At 31.1% G+C, this 25,229-nt stretch overlaps 1 protein-coding gene and 1 long non-coding RNA gene across 4 annotated transcripts in view; one reads left to right on the forward strand and one right to left on the reverse strand.

The window, feature by feature from the left end:
* The window catches only part of LOC134240917 (uncharacterized), a 228,570-nt gene that overhangs the window by 6,285 nt on the left and 197,056 nt on the right, over positions 1-25,229 (forward strand). The gene's annotated exons all lie outside the window — the stretch shown is intronic.
* LOC134240924 (cubilin-like) lies at positions 3,627-19,926 on the reverse strand. 3 transcript variants are annotated; one of them, XM_062723038.1, is made up of 9 exons: positions 19,821-19,926; positions 13,762-13,990; positions 10,894-11,068; positions 6,522-6,712; positions 5,944-6,126; positions 5,608-5,767; positions 5,133-5,206; positions 4,690-4,842; positions 3,627-4,399 (listed from the first exon to the last, which is right to left on the reverse strand). In XM_062723038.1, exons 2-9 carry the CDS (start codon positions 13,856-13,858, stop codon positions 3,837-3,839), a joined length of 1,596 nt encoding a protein of 531 aa, XP_062579022.1. In that variant the 5' UTR covers positions 13,859-13,990; positions 19,821-19,926; the 3' UTR covers positions 3,627-3,836. The 3 variants fall into 3 exon arrangements, with proteins under 3 accessions (XP_062579022.1, XP_062579020.1, XP_062579021.1); XM_062723036.1 differs by having other exon boundaries at positions 5,944-6,141; XM_062723037.1 differs by having other exon boundaries at positions 5,944-6,141; positions 19,817-19,926.

Consider the following 25,229-nt stretch of genomic DNA (forward strand, 5'->3'; position numbering starts at 1 on the left):
ATTTAATGATAATTGTATGTACTGTCAAGGTCATTGAACATGTACATATATCGACCATAGAACTTACAATATGATGATCTTAAACGAAACTGCTGACATTCTTATTTCAGCAGCTTTGTTTTTAACAGTAGTGATGGAAAAGTACATTGTCATTTTATCTTAGGGAAAGGCTTTCAAATCCAATATTCTTGTTGTCTAAGGAAAGAGGTACTCAGTGATAGACTGTTTGTATGGTGGTAAATTTTCGAAAATTTTAAAATTACATTGACAAAATTGATTGGTCGGGTATATCGGTATAAAAATGCTTGTTGAAATAAGACTTTACTTGGGAAGATTTGAATTACTTATTTTCTTCAAAGAATTTTGTATTTAATTACTGTATGCAGGGAAATTTTTTGTCCCGTCATTGTAGGTTAAATCAGATTTTGCATTTTTTTTCTATTTATGTTTGATTGTATTTCGCATAACATACACTTGCCTTTAAAATAACATAAAAATGTTTTGGTTTAAATAAATATGTTCTTATAATTCTCTGTAACTCTTTCTCAAGACGTCAACGAATAGGAAATACTATCAAGTAATATGGTTTGGTATTAAAATTGGTATACTTAAATATTAGTAAGCATTTCGATAATCATTCCAGGTTCCATTTTGTCCAAAAGAAAACTAATTTTGCCTCTAGAACAAAATATTAAATAAGGAATGGAAATAGCTCGTTGAACACATTTCTTTTTTATTATTATTATTATTATTTTAACCGGAGAGAGAGAGATTTGTTGTTTATTACGTCACAAACATTTTTTTTCACAGTGAATAATAATTCGTAAATAAATACATGTACCAAGGTTATTACTTTTCGATTTTCCTTTTCATTTTGTTTAATCATCTATGTCACAGATATGCTATTTAAATGAATAATATATCCTCTAAACACAAATGACGAACCACTTCAAACCTTTCTCCTTTCAAATAGCATATTATTGTTTCAGAATGTTAATTATTAAATTTCCTTGTTTCATTTTACTTTTATTTTTTTGTTTATAAAAGGAAACAATGTCTGATGATCACAATCATCAAATATGGAACAGAATTCAAATACTTAACCATGCATATGAAAGTATTTCCTTATTAAATAATAACATTCATCGATTTTCTACAAAAAAAAAACATATTGTTCCCAGTAGATATATAATATACATGAACAAGCAAAAAGACCTCTTTTTGTACAATTATCATGACTTTTTCAAAATGCATTTCAATGTTTCTCTTCAATGCATCTTCGCTAGCCAAGGGTTTTCGATCCAAAAACTACTCTACAACCGGCTGTAGAGTAGATTTCGAATCGGAAACCCTTGGCTAGCGAAGATGCTTCATAAACAGCACTGCTCTTTCATACTTTGGTTTAATGTGTCTTCCAATTTAATATATTTTTGTTAACACTGAAACATTACGTTTTCAAAGATGGGTGGCATTATATAGTGATCATTCTACGAATTCTCATGGAAAATGTCATCGAAAAATCCTTTTTTGTTAAATATTTCAGCATATATCAGTTTATTTTATAACATCAAAAATTGAAAAAAAAAAAATGATTCACTTACAAAAATATCACAAAATAAAAAATTTGATTTCATTAATGTATTCTTCGCCCTTAATTTAGTGTGTATACATGTACACTTGTATAGGAAAAATTTTGATTTAAATACGTCTGTAATATTGAAATAAGTAAAGAGATATTACCGAATTGCAAAGAAATTTTTCTATTGATTTTGAGCATTAAAAATGATGACTTTCTCGTTTGCGGATAAATATTATCTTCATAATATTGTTTGAAATTTTGACAAAAAAGAAAGATGGTCCATTGGCCTATGTATAAACATTTCCTCGAATTTTGACATTTACAATTTTTATGGAGCATACTTTATCATTCAGAAGTGTAATTAGTAGGGAAAAAACGAGAATGATTCAATACTGTTGTTAAATTGTGCTTTTATATACTAATAAATTGCATTTAATGACGTAAATTGATCAGCATTTGTTGTAAAAGTACGAAAATACATTGAAAGTTTTCTATAAATGTAGGAAAAATACAAAAAAATGTTCGTTTTTCCTCAAATCATCCCCGGGAAATGTAATTTGGTTAAATCAATTACTAGCAAATGGTTTCAATGTCCCTGCATATGTTTTATATAAATCTACTAAAACTCAGGTAAATATATAAATACAACCATATGTTATGTTTAGTTAAAACCTCACTGATCCCAATTCGTAAGAGTACTATTCTCGAAAAAGAAAATGATATAATTTTTTATTCCAGTCCTGTCTCTCAATAAAAAAAAAACACAAAAAGCAAAAGAAATAATCTTGTACAAAAGGTGTAATATTTGTGCAATTTCATGAAAAGTAGTTTACTACCTACATGTATTCAAAATTTGAAAGAAAATATAAGAAACTCCTGTCAGGCAATCCAACGAATAATAAACTCATTTTCTAGAGTCATCCAAGGAAGGTATGTGTCGCCTAGTGTAGCTTTAGATAATATATAAATCAATGTAGGAGTGGTAAGCTATCTATTTGATTTTACTTAATGTCTTTGCCTGCAATGAAAAATTTTGACTGCAAATTTCAGAAAACATTTATCAGAAATTGTGACAATCAAAAAGAAATATGACTCCTCAACTTTTAGAGGTAAATTTAATGAAAAAATATTTTATCAGTCCTCTTTTACTGTATTTTATCAGTCCTCTTTTACTGTAAATATCAGATTACGAATTTATGTGAAGTACGATACATCTTGGTATATAAATCCAAATGCATTAATGTTCAATTTGTGTGGTATGATGGTATAATACCTCTGATTATATTCTTGAGGTCCATGCTTGCTCTGCTCCTATTTGTATTGTTTTATGGACTTTTTAGCTTGAACACTGCTCCTTATCTCCATATATTTCATCATTCAGTTTAAAAATCAAATATCATAAGCTCATAAACATGTAACACATATGCGTGTAATCAAAGCCCTATGTTTCAAAATGCATTTGATACGGATAATGTTTCCGTTTGAAGTAGTTTTGAAAAAAAATATGTCAAAGCTCAAAGTTTTATGGACCGTTGCGCTGGTATTTTTTTTCATTATGTCTATTAGGACAACAGTGAACATCATAAATAGCACACATATCCGTATTATGAACTATTTTGTAAAGTAGGCCTAATTTTTAAGGTTTATGAGAACAATAAACATGGTATTTTACAAAAGCCCTGGTGCCAAGCAAAACATGACCAAATTATCAAATCCATTCCTCTCACATATTTTTCTTCAAATAAACAAAATGTTACTGTATGAAAGATGGACAGAAAGACAGACAGCGCGTAAAGTGATAGCTAAGTGTTTTTTTTTTCTATTCTGAAGCAAATTAAATCTTTGAAAATACAGCTTCTTAAATAATACACTCATGACCTTAATGAATACCGTTATAACCTGGTTAGCAAAACATATTATAGAAGTTATGTTTTAACAGCCCAAATCAGAGTAAGGTGGAAAGTGACTGTAGTAGCCCTATGCTCCACAAGTAACGAAGAGGACTAAGTAAATAAGTATGTTTAAAAAAAAAAACGTATTATCTTACTGCAATAACTCCTTATATGATGTGGTAAAAATCCTTTTGGTTTCTATAAAACTATTTAGGATATACTACATGTACTACAGACTCCAAACTAAATGAATAAAAATATCTTTTTTATCGGAATAAAAGTACAATCTCTTCATCACGTTTTGAAAAGTCAAAAATGTTAATAAAATATAAAACAAGATGCTAAGAGTTATAAATATCATATTTTCATTGATATATATCCGTTCCTTCCATATTGAATTCTTGCATCAGATGATATGAAGGTCTTTTTTGATGAGTTCTAAAATTTTGTGGAGATGTCTTTAAAATGCCTTCTACAGGAACATGAACACGAGTTACTACTTCATTAGCATTATTTTCACCGCAAGGTGTCACTATGTGTTTCATGTTACTTTCGTTAAACTGTGCTCCACCGTTTACATTGTGCTGTTCCGGCGAGTGTCTCAACTCTTTCATATCAAATGTGTCTATAATGGTAACACGCTTTGTGTCTCGTTTTGGAGAAGCTGGGTTAGAGGAATGTTTGGATGGCACGAACGATGTTGTATGGATGAGAGGAGATCGGTTTGTCACTGGACTGTTTTCCAGGCTTCTGATATGCGGAGAAACCCAATGGGTTTGTTGGGATGAGTTATTTTCTGTTGATTTCACTATGTGAAGTTGTTTTTGCTTGTGACGCCGACAACAGTAGACGATCAGTATTATAGCTAATATTAATATCACAGACGGCACTGCCGCGTAAACCACTATCATTAGTATTTTATTAAAACCTAGAAAATAAAAAAAAAAGAATACATGTAAAATTTAAAAACAAAACAGAGACCATGGTATTATGAAGCGTGAAAAATATTCAACTTCAACTTTCTGAGAGATTTGCAATTAAAAATAAAACTTATGGTTTTTATATATACATGTATCAATTTAACAGTTAATTACAGGGCAATTTCAAATAAATAAAAGATACATGATAAATTTTAAATAAAATCAAACGATATGGAAATATAAGAAAGCTTCTTGCAAATGATATGATATTGGAAGAAGACATGGACAGAAAACTTACAATTTTCTTCATCACTGTTGTCTGAATAACCACAGTTTGGCATCTCATTACATTCTAAGGACTTGTCAATACAGATTTTTAATTTTGTGTATTTACAATCGGATGATTCTTCGTCGCACGATTCACCCTGACAAAGGAATCTGGGACAATTATCTGAAATGAACAAAATGAATATCTGTTTGGTTAGATCGAAATTACACTCATGAGCATATAAATGTATTTGGATCATTGAAAAAGTACTGTTTACAGGGGAGTTTTTGATTCTGTTTTTTTTTTTAATTTTGCCCCATCGCTCTTGATTCAAGCAGGCAAATTTAAGACAGGTCAAATTTAAAGAAAGGCAGACTATCATTTCATTTAAAGAACTTTCAATGGACATTTTTTTTTGCAGGCGTTAGAGGGCAAAACTTGTTTATGATTGCCTGGATTTAACATTCACGCACCGTTTTCTACCAATTCCACCGCCGTCCAAGTAAGTCGAAATGCTAAGGTAAGACCATAAACGTCTGTTTCAAATCTAAACGATAAATTAAGAAAACGTTATTGTTATTAATGAAAGAAATACGAAAGTACATAAATACTAAAAAATAAATACAAGAATTCTTCAAAAGGTGATATTCCCTCAAATATTTCTTCAAAAAAATATCTAAGTTTGTGAATGCTGGTACATAAATATCATTAATTTCGAATTAACTGTTTGGTAATTATATTCAAAAACTTAAAACAAGTCACTATTTCTACAGAAACAAAAACAAGTGGCAAGCGCCTCATTTGAGCTGAAAAACTTTCTGTATGTATTCAAAGATATGGAATCAATGACATTCCTTGTATAAACGATTAATGGTGATTTAATAAAAAAAAATTATTAATGTACACGTATATAATTATCACAACTATTACATCGTACTATATGCTGACCTTATGACTACTCTGCTGGCTGAGGACCAGTACTCTCGCTTTCTGTGGTGGACACTGGACAGTGGACCACAGTAAGCCCTCTCTGATAACATCCCGGGAACGGCAAAGCCGTTATAAATCGCCAACTTTGTACCATTACAGTGATTTCCGGTTTGTTGACCTGTGGAACAGGTTAATGGAATATATTCCAAAACGTAAAAAACAAGTTAACTAAATTTTATTATCAGCCAAATTTAAGCTCAGGCACTTTTCAACATTACAAAATCACTTTTACCATACACATGTATGGAATTTTAGTTTAGGACATAAAAATACAATGTAAAAATGTTAACCTACTACTACTGGAAAGGTCAACGAGGGTCAACAAAATTTTCTCTGTTTCCTTGACAACGATGATCCAGGTGCAGCTGGATCTGGGAAGGGCAAACTCAGGATATCCAGGGGAGGAGATAACCCCTCCTGACCCCATTAGAAACTCTGGTCCACACCCGATCGTGGAGGGGCCAAAATGATGCCAGTCTGCGATGGAAAATTCTATGATTTTTATATAAGGCTGTTGAATCTGCAGAACTTCTTAGAGATTATAACTCCATAAAATCAAAACTTCTAGCTCATTGACGTTTTAGGTATTATACAGTATATTTGCACAAGTAATAATTGCAAATCTGTAATTATCATTCATATTTTATTCTATTTGAGCTCAAAAGAATGTTATTTTTGATAGCACATGTGTCTGCCTCTATTTTGCCGAACAGTCAAAAAAAGTTTTATCTTTAATTTTACAAAACTCTAGAATGCTGCGTTTTTTCAACTAAATAAATTTTCTTTAGATACTAAAATCAAAATTCTAGATTTAGAAAGGAAGAATTGAAACATTCTATTGTACTCAACTTTTATTACATTGAAGTACTTACTGTCCCCAAGGAAAGTATAGTGGGCGAGAAATCCATTCGAGTGTTTCGTAAAATCGGAAACGAACAAAATTTCCATTTTCGAATGCTGAGATATAAAGTCTTTCGGCGTATTCGTGCCACAATGCCTGTCGATGAGGTCCTTAAAGCCGTTTTGGTTCACATAGTATATTTCCAAGTAATCAAATGTGCAACTGAAAAATATGTAAAGGTAAATTTGAGATGATAACTTGACCTTTCGTACATCACAATAACAGTGGTAACTTTGGTATTTTTGAAAAACACGCCCTCCCCACACAAAAGATGCATATTATGAAAAATTCATGATGTGCAATAGGGCACATCAAGCAATATACATGCCACTTTAAATTCGGCTAAATGTGGTTATCATTAATTTAATCAAAACTCAAGTCATTCTGACGTCAGTTTGGGCACATAATGTATCGGTGCATTGTCATTTCTTTATACGTTGGAGTAATATGTATACTAAATGACATGCAAATAAAGATATACTCCTTTTGGAAATTCTTAAGTTCTTGTCATTTTGAATATTAATCAAGCTCTTTGAAAGAAATTTGTTTTATCCATGAACTCAAAAACATTAATCATATTTATCTTCAAAGACAACTTCTTCGAAAATAGTTCTGTTAAAGCTTTGTTCTGTTGCATAAAAATTACAGTAGTTATGTTTTATGCAGTATGTCAAAATCATTCTATTTCTGGTCAACATTACACCAGTACTGAGAAAGAAATAATTTTTTTTAATATATGACAGGGAAACTCTCTGAATCATCTTGCTATAATTTCGATTCGATTTCCGACAGTCTTCATTACGCAAGGCATTTCCATTTTTTGTTGTCTCTTCTTTTTTTCTTGTTTATCTTAAGATACATATCTATTTTCATTTTCCTACTTGGGGTTAACATTCATATATAAAGTAATTATATCTGTTTACAGTCACAAGTATCGTCTTATATGTAATACGACAGATAGTATGCCTTCTAATAGGTATTTAATATAAAAAAAGCCGAAAGTAAATGGTGGAAAACTGGGAAATATAATCATATTTCAACCGTTCATCGAAACCCAAAAGGAATTGCATTGAACATACTGCCTGTAGACAAAGTTTTATTATGAGACAAATTGTTCTAGTACTATGATTTATATACAATAGTCTCAGCCATTGAATTGAAAACGCATAACCCAGACAAACGTCTGTGATAGAAAAATAAATGAATGTAGATAAGGACAAATTTAAAGACTATCTTGATGGAACAACCAAATTTGGATTCCTAATTTGATATAAGCTCTCATTGTGTTTTTGTAGACTGGCCTAGACTGACAAATGATAGAAAACAGAGCAGATGTTAGCTTTGTCTATTTCCCTTTAAAAGTTCTTGTGTAGGAAGATCGTCATTTATTTTCGGTATTCAAGACAACGGATATTGGATAAAGTATCTTTTTCAAAGGTCGCCCACCTTTTTCTTAAAAGTTTAATTACCTCTACAGAACTAGACAGTGCAAGAAAACAAAGGATATAGTATTTTTCTTCAAATTACGATATATCACTTTAGAAAGACGAATTTAATGAACATTGTATTCATTGAATATCTCTTCATGACAAAGGAACAGAAAGAATAAATGTCAACGTTTACAGTAACTGCATATTGATGTGAGACAAAATATTATTTCCCCTATTAATTCAGATCTCTAGAGCGACGGGTTTACAACATATTAATTCAATCAATTAAATATACTGAATTGTATTTGAAAAATTATAGATAATAATAACTTTGGAAAATACGAGTTGACGTCTTCAAAGAATAATGCACGCCTGTAACCTCATTGCAGGCCAAATGTGACTTTGAATAAGTCTATTTTTATATGACTTTCACCCGTCTGTTGAAAATATATAAATAAACAAAAATATATCCTTAAACTTAGAATTACACTGTTTTCCTTGAGGAGTGTCAAAAATAAAATATAATTTGAAAAAAAAATATTGTAGGGGTTATGCACTTCATTATATCAATTTAGCAGAAATAATATACAGTGTATTAGATAAAACATAAATTAATTGGTTTGAATGCATAAAAGTTCGTACATGTAGGTTATGCGAAAGTAAATTATCAAATGCAACTTGATATTTTTATTGTCTCAAATGAAAACTGTGTCTTTAGAAAGAAAGTGAAGACACAGTGGGCAAAAAATTTTGAATGGGAGGTAAAACAACATACAATCTTTCAATCTTTATCGTGACACGGGCCCTTGGTATTAAGGTCTCAATCGAAGGACCCACAACTTTTAATTTTAAGTGCTGAGAGCAGAGCAAAGGAACACTCACTACCTTTTTTTTTTACTTAGGTCATTTGCGGCCGTGACTCGAACACCTGATCTCCCGATCACGGAGTGAGCGCTCTTCAGACTGTACTACCGTGACGTGAGTAATATTTTCTATTTATATGTACAGTGAAAATTGTCTAATCCTGAATAATCCGACACAGTGTGAATTCCGACGTCAAATTTTTTTCCCATTTAGCTGTTTTCAACATTTTTAACACTGTACAATCCGACACCCTGTCTATTCCGACATAAAATTTGTCTACCAATGCATGTCGGATTAGACAGGTTTCACTGTATATACATACCACTAAGAAAAAATGCATACAATAACGTTATCTCATTTCCTGAAATTTTAAAGTACGTTTCAGACTTCAAGACAAAAGAGCAGATTCGGAAGCTCTAAATCTATGTCGTCTCAGGAAGTATACAGAGGACACAGAAGAAATATATTTCACCCATACCATGCCTGAAAGCAATTACTTGAATTCCCTTAATAGATTTTGTGCTAATGAGAATAATAAATTTTATCACATATTGACAGACTAATGAATATTCAACGCGTAGTCTATCCCTAAAAAGACCCTAAAAATTTTTGCATTTATTCAATGGCAATCTATTACATTTGACAATGTACTATGTTTGAAACTGCTAGAATACCGTATTTAGAGTTTTTTTTAAATTAAATTCATGAGTGTTTATGTTCTTCTTTGAAAAAGGGGAAAGTATATATTCAAAATGAAAAGAAAATGTTATATGAATGCATTGTCAAAGGTCAATGTCAAAGCTATTTGTCTATGGTTTTCTTACTACATCTGCCCCATATTCACCATTCGTCAACGACTCATCTAAGATTCTTCTTTTTCTGATATTTTCTGATATCTTCAGAATATCTCTAAAGCCTACATGTATGTGTTTTAAGAGCAGTAACTAATATAAAGAGCTCAGTCCAAACCTATTTTCAACAAAGCAAAAATGTACAGTCTATAAGCAACCCTTCCCTATATGTAATCATAAAAGTTTGCGATTCAAAATAATGTTCATGTGTACGGAAGCCCATTTAGGACCTATCAGAAATATTTTTGAATTCGTTATAACGATTTTTAGAATTCGTTATAACGAATTTAATTTGTTATAACAGATTTTTAGAATTCGTTATAACAAATTTAATTTGTTATAACAGATTTTTAGAATTCGCTATAACGAATTTAATTTGTTATTACAGATTCATTGAATTCGTTATAACGAATTTAATTTGTTATTACAGATTTATTGAATTCGTTATAACGAATTTAATCTGTTATTACAGATTTGTTGAATTCGTAATAACCAATTCAAGGAATTTGGTTATAACGAATTTAACAAATCTGTAATAACAGAGAAAAATTCGTTATAACGAATTCAATGGAACCATCTGACCCATAACAAATTAAATTCTGTTATTACGAATTCAATGAATTGTTATAACAAATTAAATTGTTATTACGAATTTAATAAATCTGTTATAACAAATTAAATTCGTTATAACGAATTCAATAAATCTGTTATAACAAATTTAATTCGTTATAACGAATTCTAAAAAATCGTTATAACGAATTCAAAAATATTTTTTGATAGGTCCTAAATGGGCTTCCGTACATGTGTTCCATAAAGGCAGACGATTTTACAATTCTTTTTACATTGGCCTAGAAAAGTTGATAATTTTACAATTTTATCATTACAGATTTCAGACTATACCATGTTGATCGTATATCCCTATGATCAGCCGTTTGCAAAGGTACAACAGTTACTTTTTTTGTTTTAGTAAGTTTAATTTGTTCTTTTTCAGGTTTCTTTAAAACAATTTGCCAAAAAGAGTACTCAATTTGAAAAAAAAATCTGTTGAAGGTAATGCAATATTTTCGGTTGATAAGGTGCTCTTCTATTTAAGAATAGGTTCGGGAATAGTCGACAAGCCTTAAATCATAAATTAGCTCCAAATACGAAAGACTAAATTCAGACGACACTTCAAACAAAAATACGTAAGTTTCTTTACCCATTGTCTGACGGTTTCTCTAAGCTGAAGTAGTCAAAGGTGATCTGTACTTTTCCGCTGGGTGAGGCGTGGAAGAAGTAACTGCACACCATGCTGTCCGGGTACTCCCGAGGGAAGCTTGGGGAGGCGAACATTCCTGTACTTGATGTTTTATAACTAAAGGTATGGTGGCAATCTAGATGGAAAGAAATAAATCTGATTAATAAAAATTTTTATTCCTCATTCTCATTTTTGTGACACATTTCTCCCTCTTTGGCACATACATGTGTAATTCAGAAAAAAAAATATTCCAATTTTAACCATTCAAAATAAGTTGAAAAAAGAAGATGGAAGTTTCCCACATTAAATGAAGCAAAATTGCAACAACGCTTTGTACAGCATAACTTTTTCTGAATTAGTAATGTTTATTTACAACGTTTCAGGGAATATAAAATGGGCTCAGCATTTCCTTCGTTTTAATTTAAACAATTAATTTTTAAACACTTTTTGATAAATCTTCTCAGAGAAACTGATTACATTTTCATCATTCATCAAATAAGGAATGGATCCATTACATGAAATCTGATTACATCTCCACTAGAGAATAAAGAACCTCTTCTTACTGCAAGAATTTAAGCACTTGTAATTGATGAAATGTCAACATCCATGCATAATAGACGCTTTGTCTAAAGTTCTTTATTTTGAATTGAAAAAAAAGAAAGAAATCACTGAGTCATGTGCTGAAGGAAAAACGACTCCAAGGTTATTTATAAAGTACATTTATTTTGACCATGTTTTCCAAAATCCTATAATTCTGCCCCAAAATGAAAATTAATAGAATTATAATTTGTTTTTTTTTTATTCTAATGGAGGTTATTTTTTTTCTTTCTTTATATGCATTTATCATTGTGTTTCTAGTGAAATAAAATGAATATTTTGATCCAACATAAAGGTTTATTTCTGTAATTCATTCATATAAAAGTGTCCAAATTAACAACTTTTGTGATAAAAAAAAATCCTTTTTTCCAGTCGAGTGTATGCAATTAGTTTCTTTAAAAGGCTCTTTTAAAGACTTGGATTTCAATTGTTTATATGATTTGCAAGATTGTTTTGTACTTTGGTGTAATTAGAAATCAAATGAATTAAAGATACCTTGACAATTTAACTAACCAAACTAAAAAGAAAAGTGAATACGACATTTATTCTATGAAATGCCTAAAATGTCTTTGGTTTAAGGTTCATCGTTGTACGAAACATAATTGACGCTTATTTTATCCTGTAATATGGCTTCTTGAAAATGTATTTCAAAAAGCATTCATTGTCTAATCATTAATAATAGCAATGTTATTATTCATTTTTTTAAATCAAATTGATACAAATATCAAGAAAAATATCACCTAAGTGTGCTATCTTTGATTACACTAACAACCAATAACATAAAATTTGCTCAAGCTCGACCATTATGTCAATTTTTTATATCTTTTTTATGTAGTTCATTACTATCATCTTTTGGAACGGATTTCTAGTATTGATATCTTTGGAAAAAGAACGCTTCTGTAATATGATGGTCCACTTCAGTGTTCCATGAAACATCATTAATAATTTTAGTAGGTTATTGTTAAAATATCAGATGAAATGTTTCTTGGAATAAAATTTACACAATGTGTGATATTTTTTGACCATTGAAACAGTTCTGCAAACTCAGAAATATTCTATATAAACTAAGGTGAAAAAAGTTTTAAATCGAAAAGCATTTTTGGTCTTTATAATTTCGGAATAGCAATAAAATTTGGTATCAGTTGTTTCTATTTTCTGCAAAATTTAGCAGTATAATGCATGGACGCTTTTCATGAGAGAACAAATATATTTTTGTACAAATGTCTGAATATACATATGTTTACTTAGCATAATAATATATTTAAAGAGTTCAAATCTAAAATAAAATGTCCAAGTTTGTTAATCTGAATTTTCTTCACACAGATATATGTTCCTCCCCCAATTCCACACAAAGTGTCATAAAACTCCGAAATGAACAGTAAAAGAAATATAATTATCATTTACTTCAAGTATGTAACGTGATTGCTCTATTGTGTCTACAAAGGCACTTATTGCGAATAGTGAATAATACTAATTAACCGACTAAATATCAAATGATTGACACGTTTCTTGATATTTTTGTTCAAGATAGATTATAAAGGACACCCTTACTGCTTCTAAAGAATGCATTCTCTTAATGTCGCAAAATTTCCAGAGGATGTCGTACATTTAACGACACCACCAGACAAAAACCAAATGGATGATGGCCACTGACGGGGGACCTCAATTGATTGGGTATGATTCCTGTCCGTTAGCCAAGGGAATGGATGTCAGATGTGATTATAAGCTACTCTGCCAGAATAATGGTCCAATACAGCGCCTGTCAGTGAGTTTCCGATTCAAATAACCCTTTGAGCAAAGGCAAATTAACTGTGTTTGGGTTTTCTACTTAGGTTGATTAGGCTCATAACTACAAACGTAAATTTGCTTGTATATACATTTTTTTCTAGATAAAAGGCATAATCGTCAATATCAATGCTTCATTATATTGTAAGGGTTTGTATAAAAAGTTAGTAGCTACCTCTAAGTCTTTTTAACCTTTTGAATACATTTTATCAATGCAAACTATATAATAGCATGATTTGCTGGTAAGAGTTTCCGTGATTAACCTATTAGTTGAAGCAAACCATTGCAGCAAAACAATGTATTTTCAAATTTGAATGTACAATTTCGAGATAATTTCAACAACAACAACTAAAAAGATTTATGGTATAATGTTTGAATTTTTCATTTTTTCATGCAGTCACACGTTTGTACATTGATATTGCATTTACTATTAAAAAGCAATTATACCTGAGCTATTTTTCACTTGATGATGATCTCCCATAGGTCGGTCTAATGACCCTGTAGACGCAACAAGCACAGTCTGAAGCAATAAACCAAATATCATCTTTCCATTTCACACCAATTTCTTGTTGCTTTTATCATCTGATTTCACATCATGGGCCAAACATACAGCCGTTTTCAATAAAAGTAGCCTTCTTCTTTGTTCCATCGAGCTCTTTCGTTGTTTGGCGAGGATCTGAAGTAAGAGAGAAGTCTAATATAGCAGTCTCATCTTCGTGATAAGTGGTGTTGTAATGGACCCTTGATGATAAACGAGAGCATAATGGACCTCGATGGTGGGATTGGATATGCTAGTAGAAAGACTACCCCGGCATTGAAATATAAGGTTACTGCAAAAAAGACAATTCTGTCAAAGTCTAAAGCTCTGAAGGAAATCTATGTAGGGGAACTCCTCTAAAATCAATATGGAGGGATGGTATGATATCTGGAGAGTATATATTTGTCAATATCTCTTCAAGGAAGAAGTATGAAGAATTTTCATGCTAAACAAGTATGTGACAAATTTCAATGGAATACTCTTATTGTCTTCATTTATGTACAATTCTATGTAAAAATCTATATTCATTTTATTCATTCTTTCACAAAAACCTAGTGAAAGTGCATTCTATTTTTTTGGTAGGCCTGTGTTCGAATCTCGTTCGCAAGACATATTAAACGGTTGATATTAGCTCAATTAAGAACCCCAAATTCTCAATGGCCTTGTACACCGATTAAAGTTTTTATATGAATGACAATTCTTGAATGGAACGTAATACAAAAATACAATTAATCATTGTATTCATTCTCAAACATACACAAAATAAAATTGGTGATGAAATTTATTTTGGAATATAACTTGACAATGTTACATGTCTCGTTGTAAAACTCAATATTATAACAGTTTTAATCAATATCTATATTTTTATTAAAATTAATTTTTCGGGAATGGCACAGAATGGTTGCAATTTTGGCAAGATATAACGTACAATTAACATTAAATCAAAAAAGAAAAATTGTTTAGCAACCTGCTTTTTCCAAAACGCTGTGCTAAAAAGAAATATTGTTCAAGACACTACTGGATTGACTCCTTTGCTGTAATAACAAAACATTGGCATGTCTTCCTTCATAATTTTCTGTGCCTAAAGGGCAACGAATCCGGTTATTTTACCCTTAAGATTTGTAAATTATATTTTTATTGATGAAACATATACCATCACTATAGAATAATCCTAATAAGATATTCTTCCCATTTTTTAAGAAGAGACACTGCAAAAGAGGAAAGACCAATAATTGTATTAAAGTCCTAATTATCGTATAATTGCAGTAATTTTTCCACTGAGGATTCTTTCATGGCCGTATCTTATTTCATATTGTCACGCAATTGCACACAGCAGGCTTAATTTCCATTCTTAGAATCAGTTAACGGAGACAAGATAAAAAACGTGAGCACATTTCTCAAGAATCAGACATATTTATTATAAATTATTAAGTTGAAATAGTTGTGAAAGAGAAAGAAAATACTGTTTTTGCATGTACATAAATGTATAAGGGTAATATGCAAGGCAATAATTTTCACGTTTGCATTTAATTGGAGGCGATAAAAGAGTTAGAAAGTCTATATGAGCTATATGTTTCATACTTTTAACATTTTTGTCAACCAGGTAGAGTTCGGTTTGATGTACCCTATCTATACAATGTACTGGATTCTTACACACCATATTGATCCTTTGAAAAATAAACTTAAGGTAGGTCGCGGGTTTACTGCATAAAATTTCTTACGAGAAAACATAACCTGAAATTTTGATATAATGTTTCTGAGAATGTACAGTGTATTATCTGCAATTTTTATTAAATTTGCCTACGTAGTTTTAATGCTATATTACTGTAACCGCGGTATTGTTGTTAGTATTACTTGCAATGTTCTTTCTATATTAGTCGCAAGCTAGAATATGGGCTTAACTCTTGAAAATTTCTGAATTTCGAATTTTCTAAATAAAATTTCCATACGCAAAATGTAAAATACTTGCATTTAGCTTTTACATTTAGAGCTTTTGTTTTGAATCTTTTTTAATATAGAAAAAAAGATACCTGTAAATTGTTTACTGTGTCATATAGGTCTTACAGTCTAGGTGTTTGTATAAATTTGGTTTTGAATGCATTTCACAATTTATTAGCCAGGAAAACAAGCCGACTAGACGAGATTTAAATACATTTAATTTAAATACATAATATAAACCAAAAAATAATGATGATGATGATGATGATGTCATGTTAAAAAGTAGGAAAATACATGTAATTATATTAATCCGTTTTTAATGTTGAGAATTGATTCCATCCTGAAAATGATATGCATATTTTCGCCCCGGCTTTGATTGGCAGTCATGATGCAATACGCATGTTTTCCTGACTTGCAGATAAAGGCCCTGTCACACCAAGCTGCGTTCACACGGAGTCATTACGGCGTTGTTAAATTTTTAAAATCGCCGTGGAATCGCAGGAAAATTGTACAAATTTCTGTAACACAATATGAAGATTCTACGGCGATCTAACGGCGTTCTACTGTGTTCCCATGGAGATCTCTCGGCGATTGACTGCGCTTCCGTGGAGTTTTCACGGCGCGTTAGGAGTTTTCACCTCGTGTTCACAGCGTTCTCACTGCGCTGGCTGCGTTCACAATACGTTCACAATGCGTTTTATACTCATTGATATATATTCAGAAGGAATGTAAAACATTTTTGTTTAAAGATTCAAGTTACACGATGAAAAGACTTCTAATCATGCCAAGAAATATTCTTATTAATAATAATTAAAAAAATGTTCTATTTAAATAATTTAGTACTAAATCATTAATAGTTTTATGATTAAACTCCTTTTTTTCAATTTTATCGGTTCAGATGTGTTGTTAGATTTTCTTTGATTTTACTGTGAATGTAAAAAAAAAAAATAAATAAACACATTGAAAAGTTTTCTACAAAATTTAATTGAAACAACAGAACAAGTTCTGGTGTAATTTTATCTTCCATTTTTTTCACTTAAATGCTCCTAGTGCAACAAATACGTTGGGATTATTGCTGATCAAATATGATCCCATTGTTCTTGTTTTGTGAGCTGGCTGACAACGCTCTAACAACGTTGTAAAATCACATTGTGATCGCCAACGGACGCTGTAGAAACGCCATGGGAGCGCAATGATCGCAGTGACAACTCCGTGCTTTCGCCGTGTAATTGCAGTCGAAAAAAATCACAAGACGATCAATCTCATTAGAAGCGCCGTAAAAACGCGATAGAAACGCAGTGACATCTCCAAGGACTCCGCGAAATCTCCGTGAGGTCTCCGTGGAAGCGCAGACTACTATCACTGCGTTCGTGCCGCGATCATGTGTGTCTTTACGGCGTTCGTACGTAGCTCCTACTACGTTGCTGGAGATCTCACTGCGCTGCAACGGCGATCATACTACGTTTCTACTGCGTTCTAATCAGACCGCCATCACACGGCGCGTACTTTGTGCATGCCCAAAGTGATCGCCGTTCCCTGGCGTTCTAGGAGACCCTACGCGACCCTACGGCGTTCAGTGGAGATCTCGCCGCGTTGTCACGGCGCTGTTGGAGACTCTACTTCAATCACCTCGGCGTTTTGCATTTTTTGAGGACGCCGTGCAGTCGCCGTGAGGACGCAGCCCCGGTGTGACAGGGGTTTAACGTGCGTTCATACAACCCCTCAAGTTTTCTGCTAAGTAATTTTATTATGATAGCTTTCTTTCTGTATAACATAACTTTTACTCTGACTTATTCGGATTAAATTTCAACAATTAAGTAACACTTACAATATAAATTATTCCTTTCATTTGGTATTGTATTTAATTTGTCCGAAGGCATTACATAATTTTAATCATCAGAATTCAGACTTAAATTTAATTATAAAACAAGTACGAGGTTTAGATACAGCATTCACTTTGTATTATTCTACTGTAAAGACTTTAAGTCATTTGCAGAGATTTAAACGGGAAACAACGCAACTGTCGTTGTCAAAAACTCCTAACTGCCGTTTTGACGTAACTGACGTCATAATCAAATGTGCACAAAACAACGCTCGAGTCGTCGAAATTGTGTACCAAAATTGATGACAAAAGCAAACCTGCGACCTACCTTAAGATACCTTACAAGTTGCAGCTTATGGTCTTCTAAGCTCCTCCTATCTTTACATACAAAATATTGTGTATTAATTGCACTTCAGGAGAACCTGTTTATTGTGCTACAACATTTAATGAAGTTGTGATATCATCTGATGTTGATCCTTAACAAATTCCAAAGACCTCTCAAAAAATTAAAACCATCAAACTTCTCGCCGATGTATATCCAGTGTATAACATTATTTAGATTGTGATACTTTTCTTCATTTTTGTCAAATAATCCTCAATTTTGAAAGAAAGTTTTAATATCAAAGACAACTGCTTCTTCAGTGAATATGGAACTCTAAACTCAGAAGTAAAACGTCCGCAGATTTTTGATATCTTACTTAAACAACAGATTTCTGCATATTATTACATAAAAACAGAAAGCACTAGTCTTACTTATGAATAGCATAAAAACTGTAATACAAATACATTCTGTACAGACAGACATTTTACAACGCTCTTAACAATTAAGATACATATTGAGATATCATTTACAGATATTAAGGAGATTAGGTACTCTGTACAAATATCATATAAACACTGATGCTCTGTGTAGATATCATACATACTGTACATATGATACTCTGTACATATATCGTACATACTCTGGTACTTTGTGCAAATATAATACATACTATGACACTTTTCTGAATGTAATAAACATTCTGATACTTTTTCTATTCATTTCTTTATAAATGTATTTTCTCTTGAATTCATTCAAAAGCTAGGTGTAGTGACATTTGATAGCTATATCAATAATAGAAATTGAATTCGGAATTTTATCATCTCTTAAGCTTTGTTGTATAACAGTAAAAAATAAAGTATAAATAAATCAATAAGTTATAATGTAAAAAAACTGGAGCATTAGCTGAAAATCCTCACTTCACTAATTATGCACTTAGGACACAAAATACAATCTTTCATGTATCTTTCTCTTTAAGCTCCAAGAGACTGTTTTAAAGGTTTCTATGTGGTTCGATGTAAAGCTGTGTTCCTATTCAGGATTTTAGATTTGTCTTTATGATCCCCTTTATAGTCATTAAGGCCCTAATTTCATTTCTTTTTGACCTTGAAATAAGCCAGTAAATCAGCAATAAATAAATGAACGAAACATGTCAGCCAAAATAAAGTTAAAACTATTAATGCTCACGCAACTAGGCATTCATGTAATTCTGATTTTCAATTTTAATACAACACTTTTAATATCATATTTTAGGCCATAATTACAAAATCTGACGCGTTACAAGTCTTCACTCACTTTACTGAATACCGTGACATAGGATCTACAGTATACCAAACACTTAATACAGGATGTTTTCTCTCAATCTATTTTTTATTATATTTTGAAGTTCAAAGTTTTTATTAATTATTTGACTCTGCAGTTTAAAGTTTAAAGCAGAAACGCTTTATAATTTACATACTTATGAGGAAAAGTGACTTCGTGACCCATAGGAAAAATAAAAAAAAAAAAAACAACAACCAAAAATTCCTTGTTAAAATAACCCTCTTATACCTCTATAAAGTAAACTAAAAAGAAATAGATGTCCATTTTTTCATATACATGAAAACATTATATATTTTATCAAATATACATATTATATATATTATACATGTGTAAAAAAAAAAAAACAAATTAAAAAGATACAAAAAACGTTGTTATTGGAATTACATGTTCAAGTATTGATAGTGAAGGTTATAAAATATTTATTTCAAGAACAGAATCTTAAGAATTTCAGTTCTATTACTAGTACTTAATTTAAAATTACATTCTTTTAATTCTTCCTAGTCAATTAAATATTCCTGAAGTACACTTGTACAGAAAAGAATTTTAAACTGATTAAACTTACTTACGTATGGATTCAAACTGCAATCTTTTTCATTCCTTGAGATATTTTTTAAACAGCTTACACAATGGGATCTATATATCCTCTTCTATTCACTGATCATAGAAATCGATTTCCCTCTGAAATAAATAGAATTACGACATGTGACGGAATTTCTATCATAAGCAACTGAAATTTTTATAGTAGTTCTTTATTTCAAGCCTAGACCCACTGTCCTATTTATGTCAAAGTATCGATTCGTCTTCAAACACACAATAGAAGAAGAAAATAATGCATTATTTCAATAATAAAGGGAAAATTATTATTGCATGTCGCGTATTATATGAATGCAGGAATACAACATAGGGTTATTTTTTCCTAATATAAAACAAAGAATAACCACAGAAATCAATAAAAATACATAAATATTTATTGGTTTCTGATTTTTCTTTATCAACTCAAATATATTTCAATAAACGAAAAAGATGTTTCCTTCGAAATATTACCTGTGTCAGTTTTAGAGGAAATGTTTTCTATGGACATTTTTTCCATTACATGAAATGTACTTATATACTCCTCTTCTCTCTATATCTCTATTTTTACTTCTCACTTGACAAAGAACAATATCAATATAATGATACCAATAAAAGTGAAAATTTCACCAGCTGCTTCCTACCAGAACGGCTACAGACAATAGAAGAACGTTATTTCAAACATAATGAATACGAAGAACGAATACAAAAACCTTTAACATTTCATTACAATGGCATTTTAGATTTGGATTTTATGTTCACTTTTATTCGTAACTTTTAAAAAAAACTTAAGAGTCAGTTAATGCTTATCCTGAAAATACTTTTGCTAAATCGGGCTAAATCAGAAATTGATACCTTGTTTCTCAAAATACTAGTAACTGTCAAAAAATATTGAAGGCGACAAAAATCTATTCAATAGACGATCATTGCTCAAACATTCCCCATAATTAATTTAGTAAAGTAAAACATTGAGAAAAGGTTTGACTGCAAGTTTACATATATCGTAAAAGCCTTGAGCGTACTGGTCTACCAGAATATGATCAATATTCTCTTTCAGGAAGAAAAATAAAAAGAAAGAAAATTAGCGTAGCTTTTAAATTCTCATTACAGACAATTTACGCATTTAGAATGACAAGTACGTAATATAAACTCAATATTTGAAAAGACATTGTTTTGAATAATGCTGTCTGCCATTTTATACAAATCGTTAGGCAACGATTTACAGTTGTTTAAGGATTTTTCTTTGCCTGATTATAATATGAAACACACGGAGAGTGGAAGCGGTTGATGGAGATGCTTTTCCCTCCATGACACCTGATCCCCTACTGTAAGCTTAAAAGGTCCAGGTTTATTCTGCTGTTGATATGTGTTGTGTTGCTTTGTGCTAAGTGTAATCAATATTCGCTCTTTCCATATTTCGTATAAAAAATGTTTCCATTCTGAATACTCAACCAACGTTACATATGTTTGAGAAATTTTCTTTCTTTTCTTTTTTTTTTAATTCTTTAGAATTTACTTAGCATGTTCTTCAACTCTGTCTTTGCAATTACTAATCACATAGTTCTTAAACATGGAGCACATTCTGTTTTAATCGTTCAAATTCCCTGTCTAATTTTGTACGAATGAAAAATATGGAGTAAACGAACAGTATTCTTTGAAATATGTGGAGACAGCGTACAGTTTTCAAGCTCAAAAATTAGAAATTAGAAATTAGAGAAGCAGAGCAAGTAAGGACCTCAAAAACATCAGAGGTGTGGATCAGGTGCTACAGAGCATCCCCTGTCGACCTGTCCGACGCGAAGTGAGCTCGTTGTCATGATCGAGAATTAACGGAAAAAAATCATCAACAATTCAGTGTTTTAAAGGTACTTGGACACAGATTTGAAGTTACTATTTTCTCTATAATATTACGACTTATATATTTTAATAGCATTTCACACAAAAATTAATTAAAAATCTTATTTCGTTTAAAAGATATTGAAATTTCAAATTTTTCGGCGGGTTTGATTGACATATCCTTGCACTCTCACGAATTAATTTTATTCTTAATCCTTAAGAAAAGTGGCAATCTCGTTTTGTATAAATGAAAAATATTAATACTATAATCCAGAAAATTCAGAGTAGACACGTTCGAAAGCAAAACAAACACACAATATATTGTCAGTCCGTGCAGTTGTGGTAAACAGACTGTGATTAAACGCCGGTGAATTCTAAATATAAACAATAACAGAACTCGAGCCCTGTTTACAAAAACTGTGTACATAACACGAGTGTGCTCGATTTGCTAAACTCTGTACGCATCTCTTAGTGAAATGCTATTAAAATATATAATTCGTGATATTATACAGAAAAAATGAGAAAATATTAACTTCAAATCTGTGTCCAAGTACCTTTAATACTGGCCTACACTGTAACAAATAAAATGCAAACATCGAGTTATCAGCATAAGAAAAAACACGGTCATCCAGTTAACTGAGAGTTCACTGAAAGGTTACTGAATGGCGAAGCTCTGTCATTTAACCAGCTTTCCAAGTCTTTCTGTCGACTATGTGTAGTTTTATCTTGTGCATATTACTGTCGTTTTTGTTACCGATGATGATCATAATTCATTGCAGTTTTGCAAATGAGTAACATGGCTAATACAAAAAAGAGTAAATATTAGAAAATCCATAGAATATATGCAAAACTGTTTCCTACCTTTTAGATTAGAAATGTTCTGAATACAATTATCTTTTAAGACTTATTTATACTCCACGCATCACCATTTTAAGCAAATATATGAGTATAGTCTAGACGAGACACACTTAAAAATCCAGCATCCAATCTAATAAGCTTAAACCATGAACAATATTATCTCTGGTAGTAACAGCTGATTTAGAGTACATCCAAATCAATGTTTCTACAGGCCGGATGTTGATTTCACGCTATCGTGCAAATTGTCTCTTGAATTCGATCTGTTAGATACGAAGACATGGTGACCAAGATATATGTGTTTCGTATCGAATTTAAATGTAAATACTTTCCCGTATAAGTATGGATAATACTCGCATGAGTGTTCTCGTTTATATACTTCAATTCCTTATCAAAAATATCTTATATAAGAAAACAATTACATTACTAATTTAAAATATTGTTAAATTTTGTTAGATATGAAATTGGGGTATTGAAGTGTGACAAAATAAATTTTACTAACTTGTTTTAATATTACAAATTATATTCATGGAATATTTTGAGAATGAATTATATTCCTCTAACCAATTTGCATGTATGTATCTATAAATGTAGGTAAGAAATTTACACTGCTGATACTTCAAATTGTTTACTAATACGTAGGTGGTAAAAAATAGGTAAAAGCACATACTATATAAATGTATAATAATATTTCTTTCAAAACATGCAAATTGAAATTGTAAAAGAATTGAGAAAGGATTTGTAAAGTCACATAATTAATATCTTAATTTAACTTATCAAATATCTTTCAAGGAAAATGCACTCATATTTTTTAGATATTGCACATCCCGTACATCTGTCAGTCATTTCCAACTTACAGCCACAAATATACATCTGTATCAAATCCACAGCATTGTAAGCCTGTGCTTTATTTATTTAGATATTAACCTAATTGCTTTTAAGGGTTATTTTCTTAATTCCCAACACTGTACATGTAAACAGTTTTGTCAATGATTATATTAAGAATATCAAGATACTGGCATGCCAAGAATTCGAATTGTCAGTTATCTGGGTTTTATGAGACACGTTATTTTTACTAAAACATGCTAAAGATATAATAACACATCTATCAAACCAATGCAACAGGTAAAGAACATTATTCGATCTCAAAAACTTCGGCAAAAGTACAAATATATAAAAAAGCATAACAGACTTCTCCCTGAAAATTCCAGAGGTGGGTTTAGGTGCCTTGGAGTATAAAGTATAAAACACCCTCACAAAAGTAACCCATATGCATTGATTAAAAAAAACAAAACAGAATGTGCCAGCTGTAATCAAATTTAGTCTCAAGTGATTATTTCATTTTCTTTTGCAAGCAGTCAACCTAGATATATATGCAACTTATTTACTTTTTTAAAAATCATGTCATTAGACTAATAAACTGTTTTTAAATGAACTTTTTGTACTCCTGACAGCCTTAGTGTAAAGAGTTCAAGTGAATGATGCCTTATCTATTGATCGAAACCAACATCTAATGAAAAAAGGCTGTATGAAATTTACAAGAAAGTGTTGAACCTGTCTATATTACCTCATACAAAATACTTGAAAGATATAGCAACACATTTCAACGGAAAACAAATAGTAGATATCAATAAAGAAGACAAAGAATATACGAATGTAATTGTTATGCAAAATGAACACAATTGAAAGCTTCAGAATAATCGATTTTGTAAAATTCTTTCTCACAAAAAAATGCTCTAAGTATACCGTAACCGTACTAACTAAGAATTTCTATTCCGTGCAAAGTCCTTTATAGAATTTTTGAATCAAGTTAAAATTTAGTACTTTACCACAAAAACATTATGCATATGAATCGGAATCGCTGTTTTTTAAATATCTTGAGAGAAAACGGTATGATTAAAATGCGAAAGAATTACTCAATTAATTTCTAATGCATTTTTCATTATTTCATTTCTGTGGTGGTTTATATAGAAAGTGTTAATAAACAAATGTTGACAATCTCTGTCGATATCTCTGAAATATAAACAAACCCTCGATTAACAGCTTCTTGTAGAATGTCAACATGTATATATTTTTAAGACCCCTGAATAATTCCATTGGTCTTAGTATACACAGGTTAACGATCTGGAATAAAAAAAAAACAAAAAAAAAAAAAAAACAACAAGGGTATCACAAACGGTGCACCCCCTGCCATAGAGCTTAATCATAAATCGCAACTATTTCGATGCAAATTGTGTCACTTTGGTTTCGCTCAGGACATAACACACCCATAAACAAACAGAACCACCACTGCGTTACTATATCTCTATTGCAACGGGATAATAAACTAAAGATTGAAATATGTGGAGATAACGAACAGTATTAGAGCTAAATATATCCATTGAACATTACAAAACGAGCGATGCATACGGACCTAATACGGACCTCCAAAACATCAGAGGTTGAATCTGGGTCCGAGATGATAAACTGAGAATAAACTTAAGTCAAAATTTAGATTTTCAATATTTTCAAGATTATTTAACATACATGCTTAAAAACTTGCAAGTTTTTAAAATATTTTATTACAAACATAATTTGAAATTTTTGTTTCACTTTGAAATTTAAATTTAAAGTTACCCTTATTTGAAATTTTGACTTAAGTCTGTTCTCAGTTTATGGTCTTGCGGCCAGGTGCCATGCACCAGTAAACATCCCTGCCGACCGTTCAAACCCGC

The sequence above is a fragment of the Saccostrea cucullata genome, unplaced genomic scaffold (assembly GCF_032062105.1).
Source record: "Saccostrea cucullata isolate Sc308-1 unplaced genomic scaffold, CSIRO_AGI_Scuc_v1 ctg753, whole genome shotgun sequence".
In the NCBI taxonomy this organism is placed as follows: Eukaryota; Metazoa; Mollusca; class Bivalvia; order Ostreida; family Ostreidae; genus Saccostrea; species Saccostrea cuccullata.

Excerpts from the sequence above, each read along its gene's own strand:
- LOC134240924 (XM_062723036.1), bottom strand. The coding sequence starts at position 13,858 with ATGATATTTGGTTTATTGCTTCAGACTGTGCTTGTTGCGTCTACAGGG. Across the intron at positions 5,768-5,943 it reads CGTTGACCTTTCCAGTAGTA|GTCAACAAACCGGAAATCAC; the intron begins GTAGGTTAACAT and ends CCTGTTCCACAG. Across the intron at positions 4,843-5,132 it reads GGTGGAATTGGTAGAAAACG|ATAATTGTCCCAGATTCCTT; the intron begins GTGCGTGAATGT and ends TGTTCATTTCAG.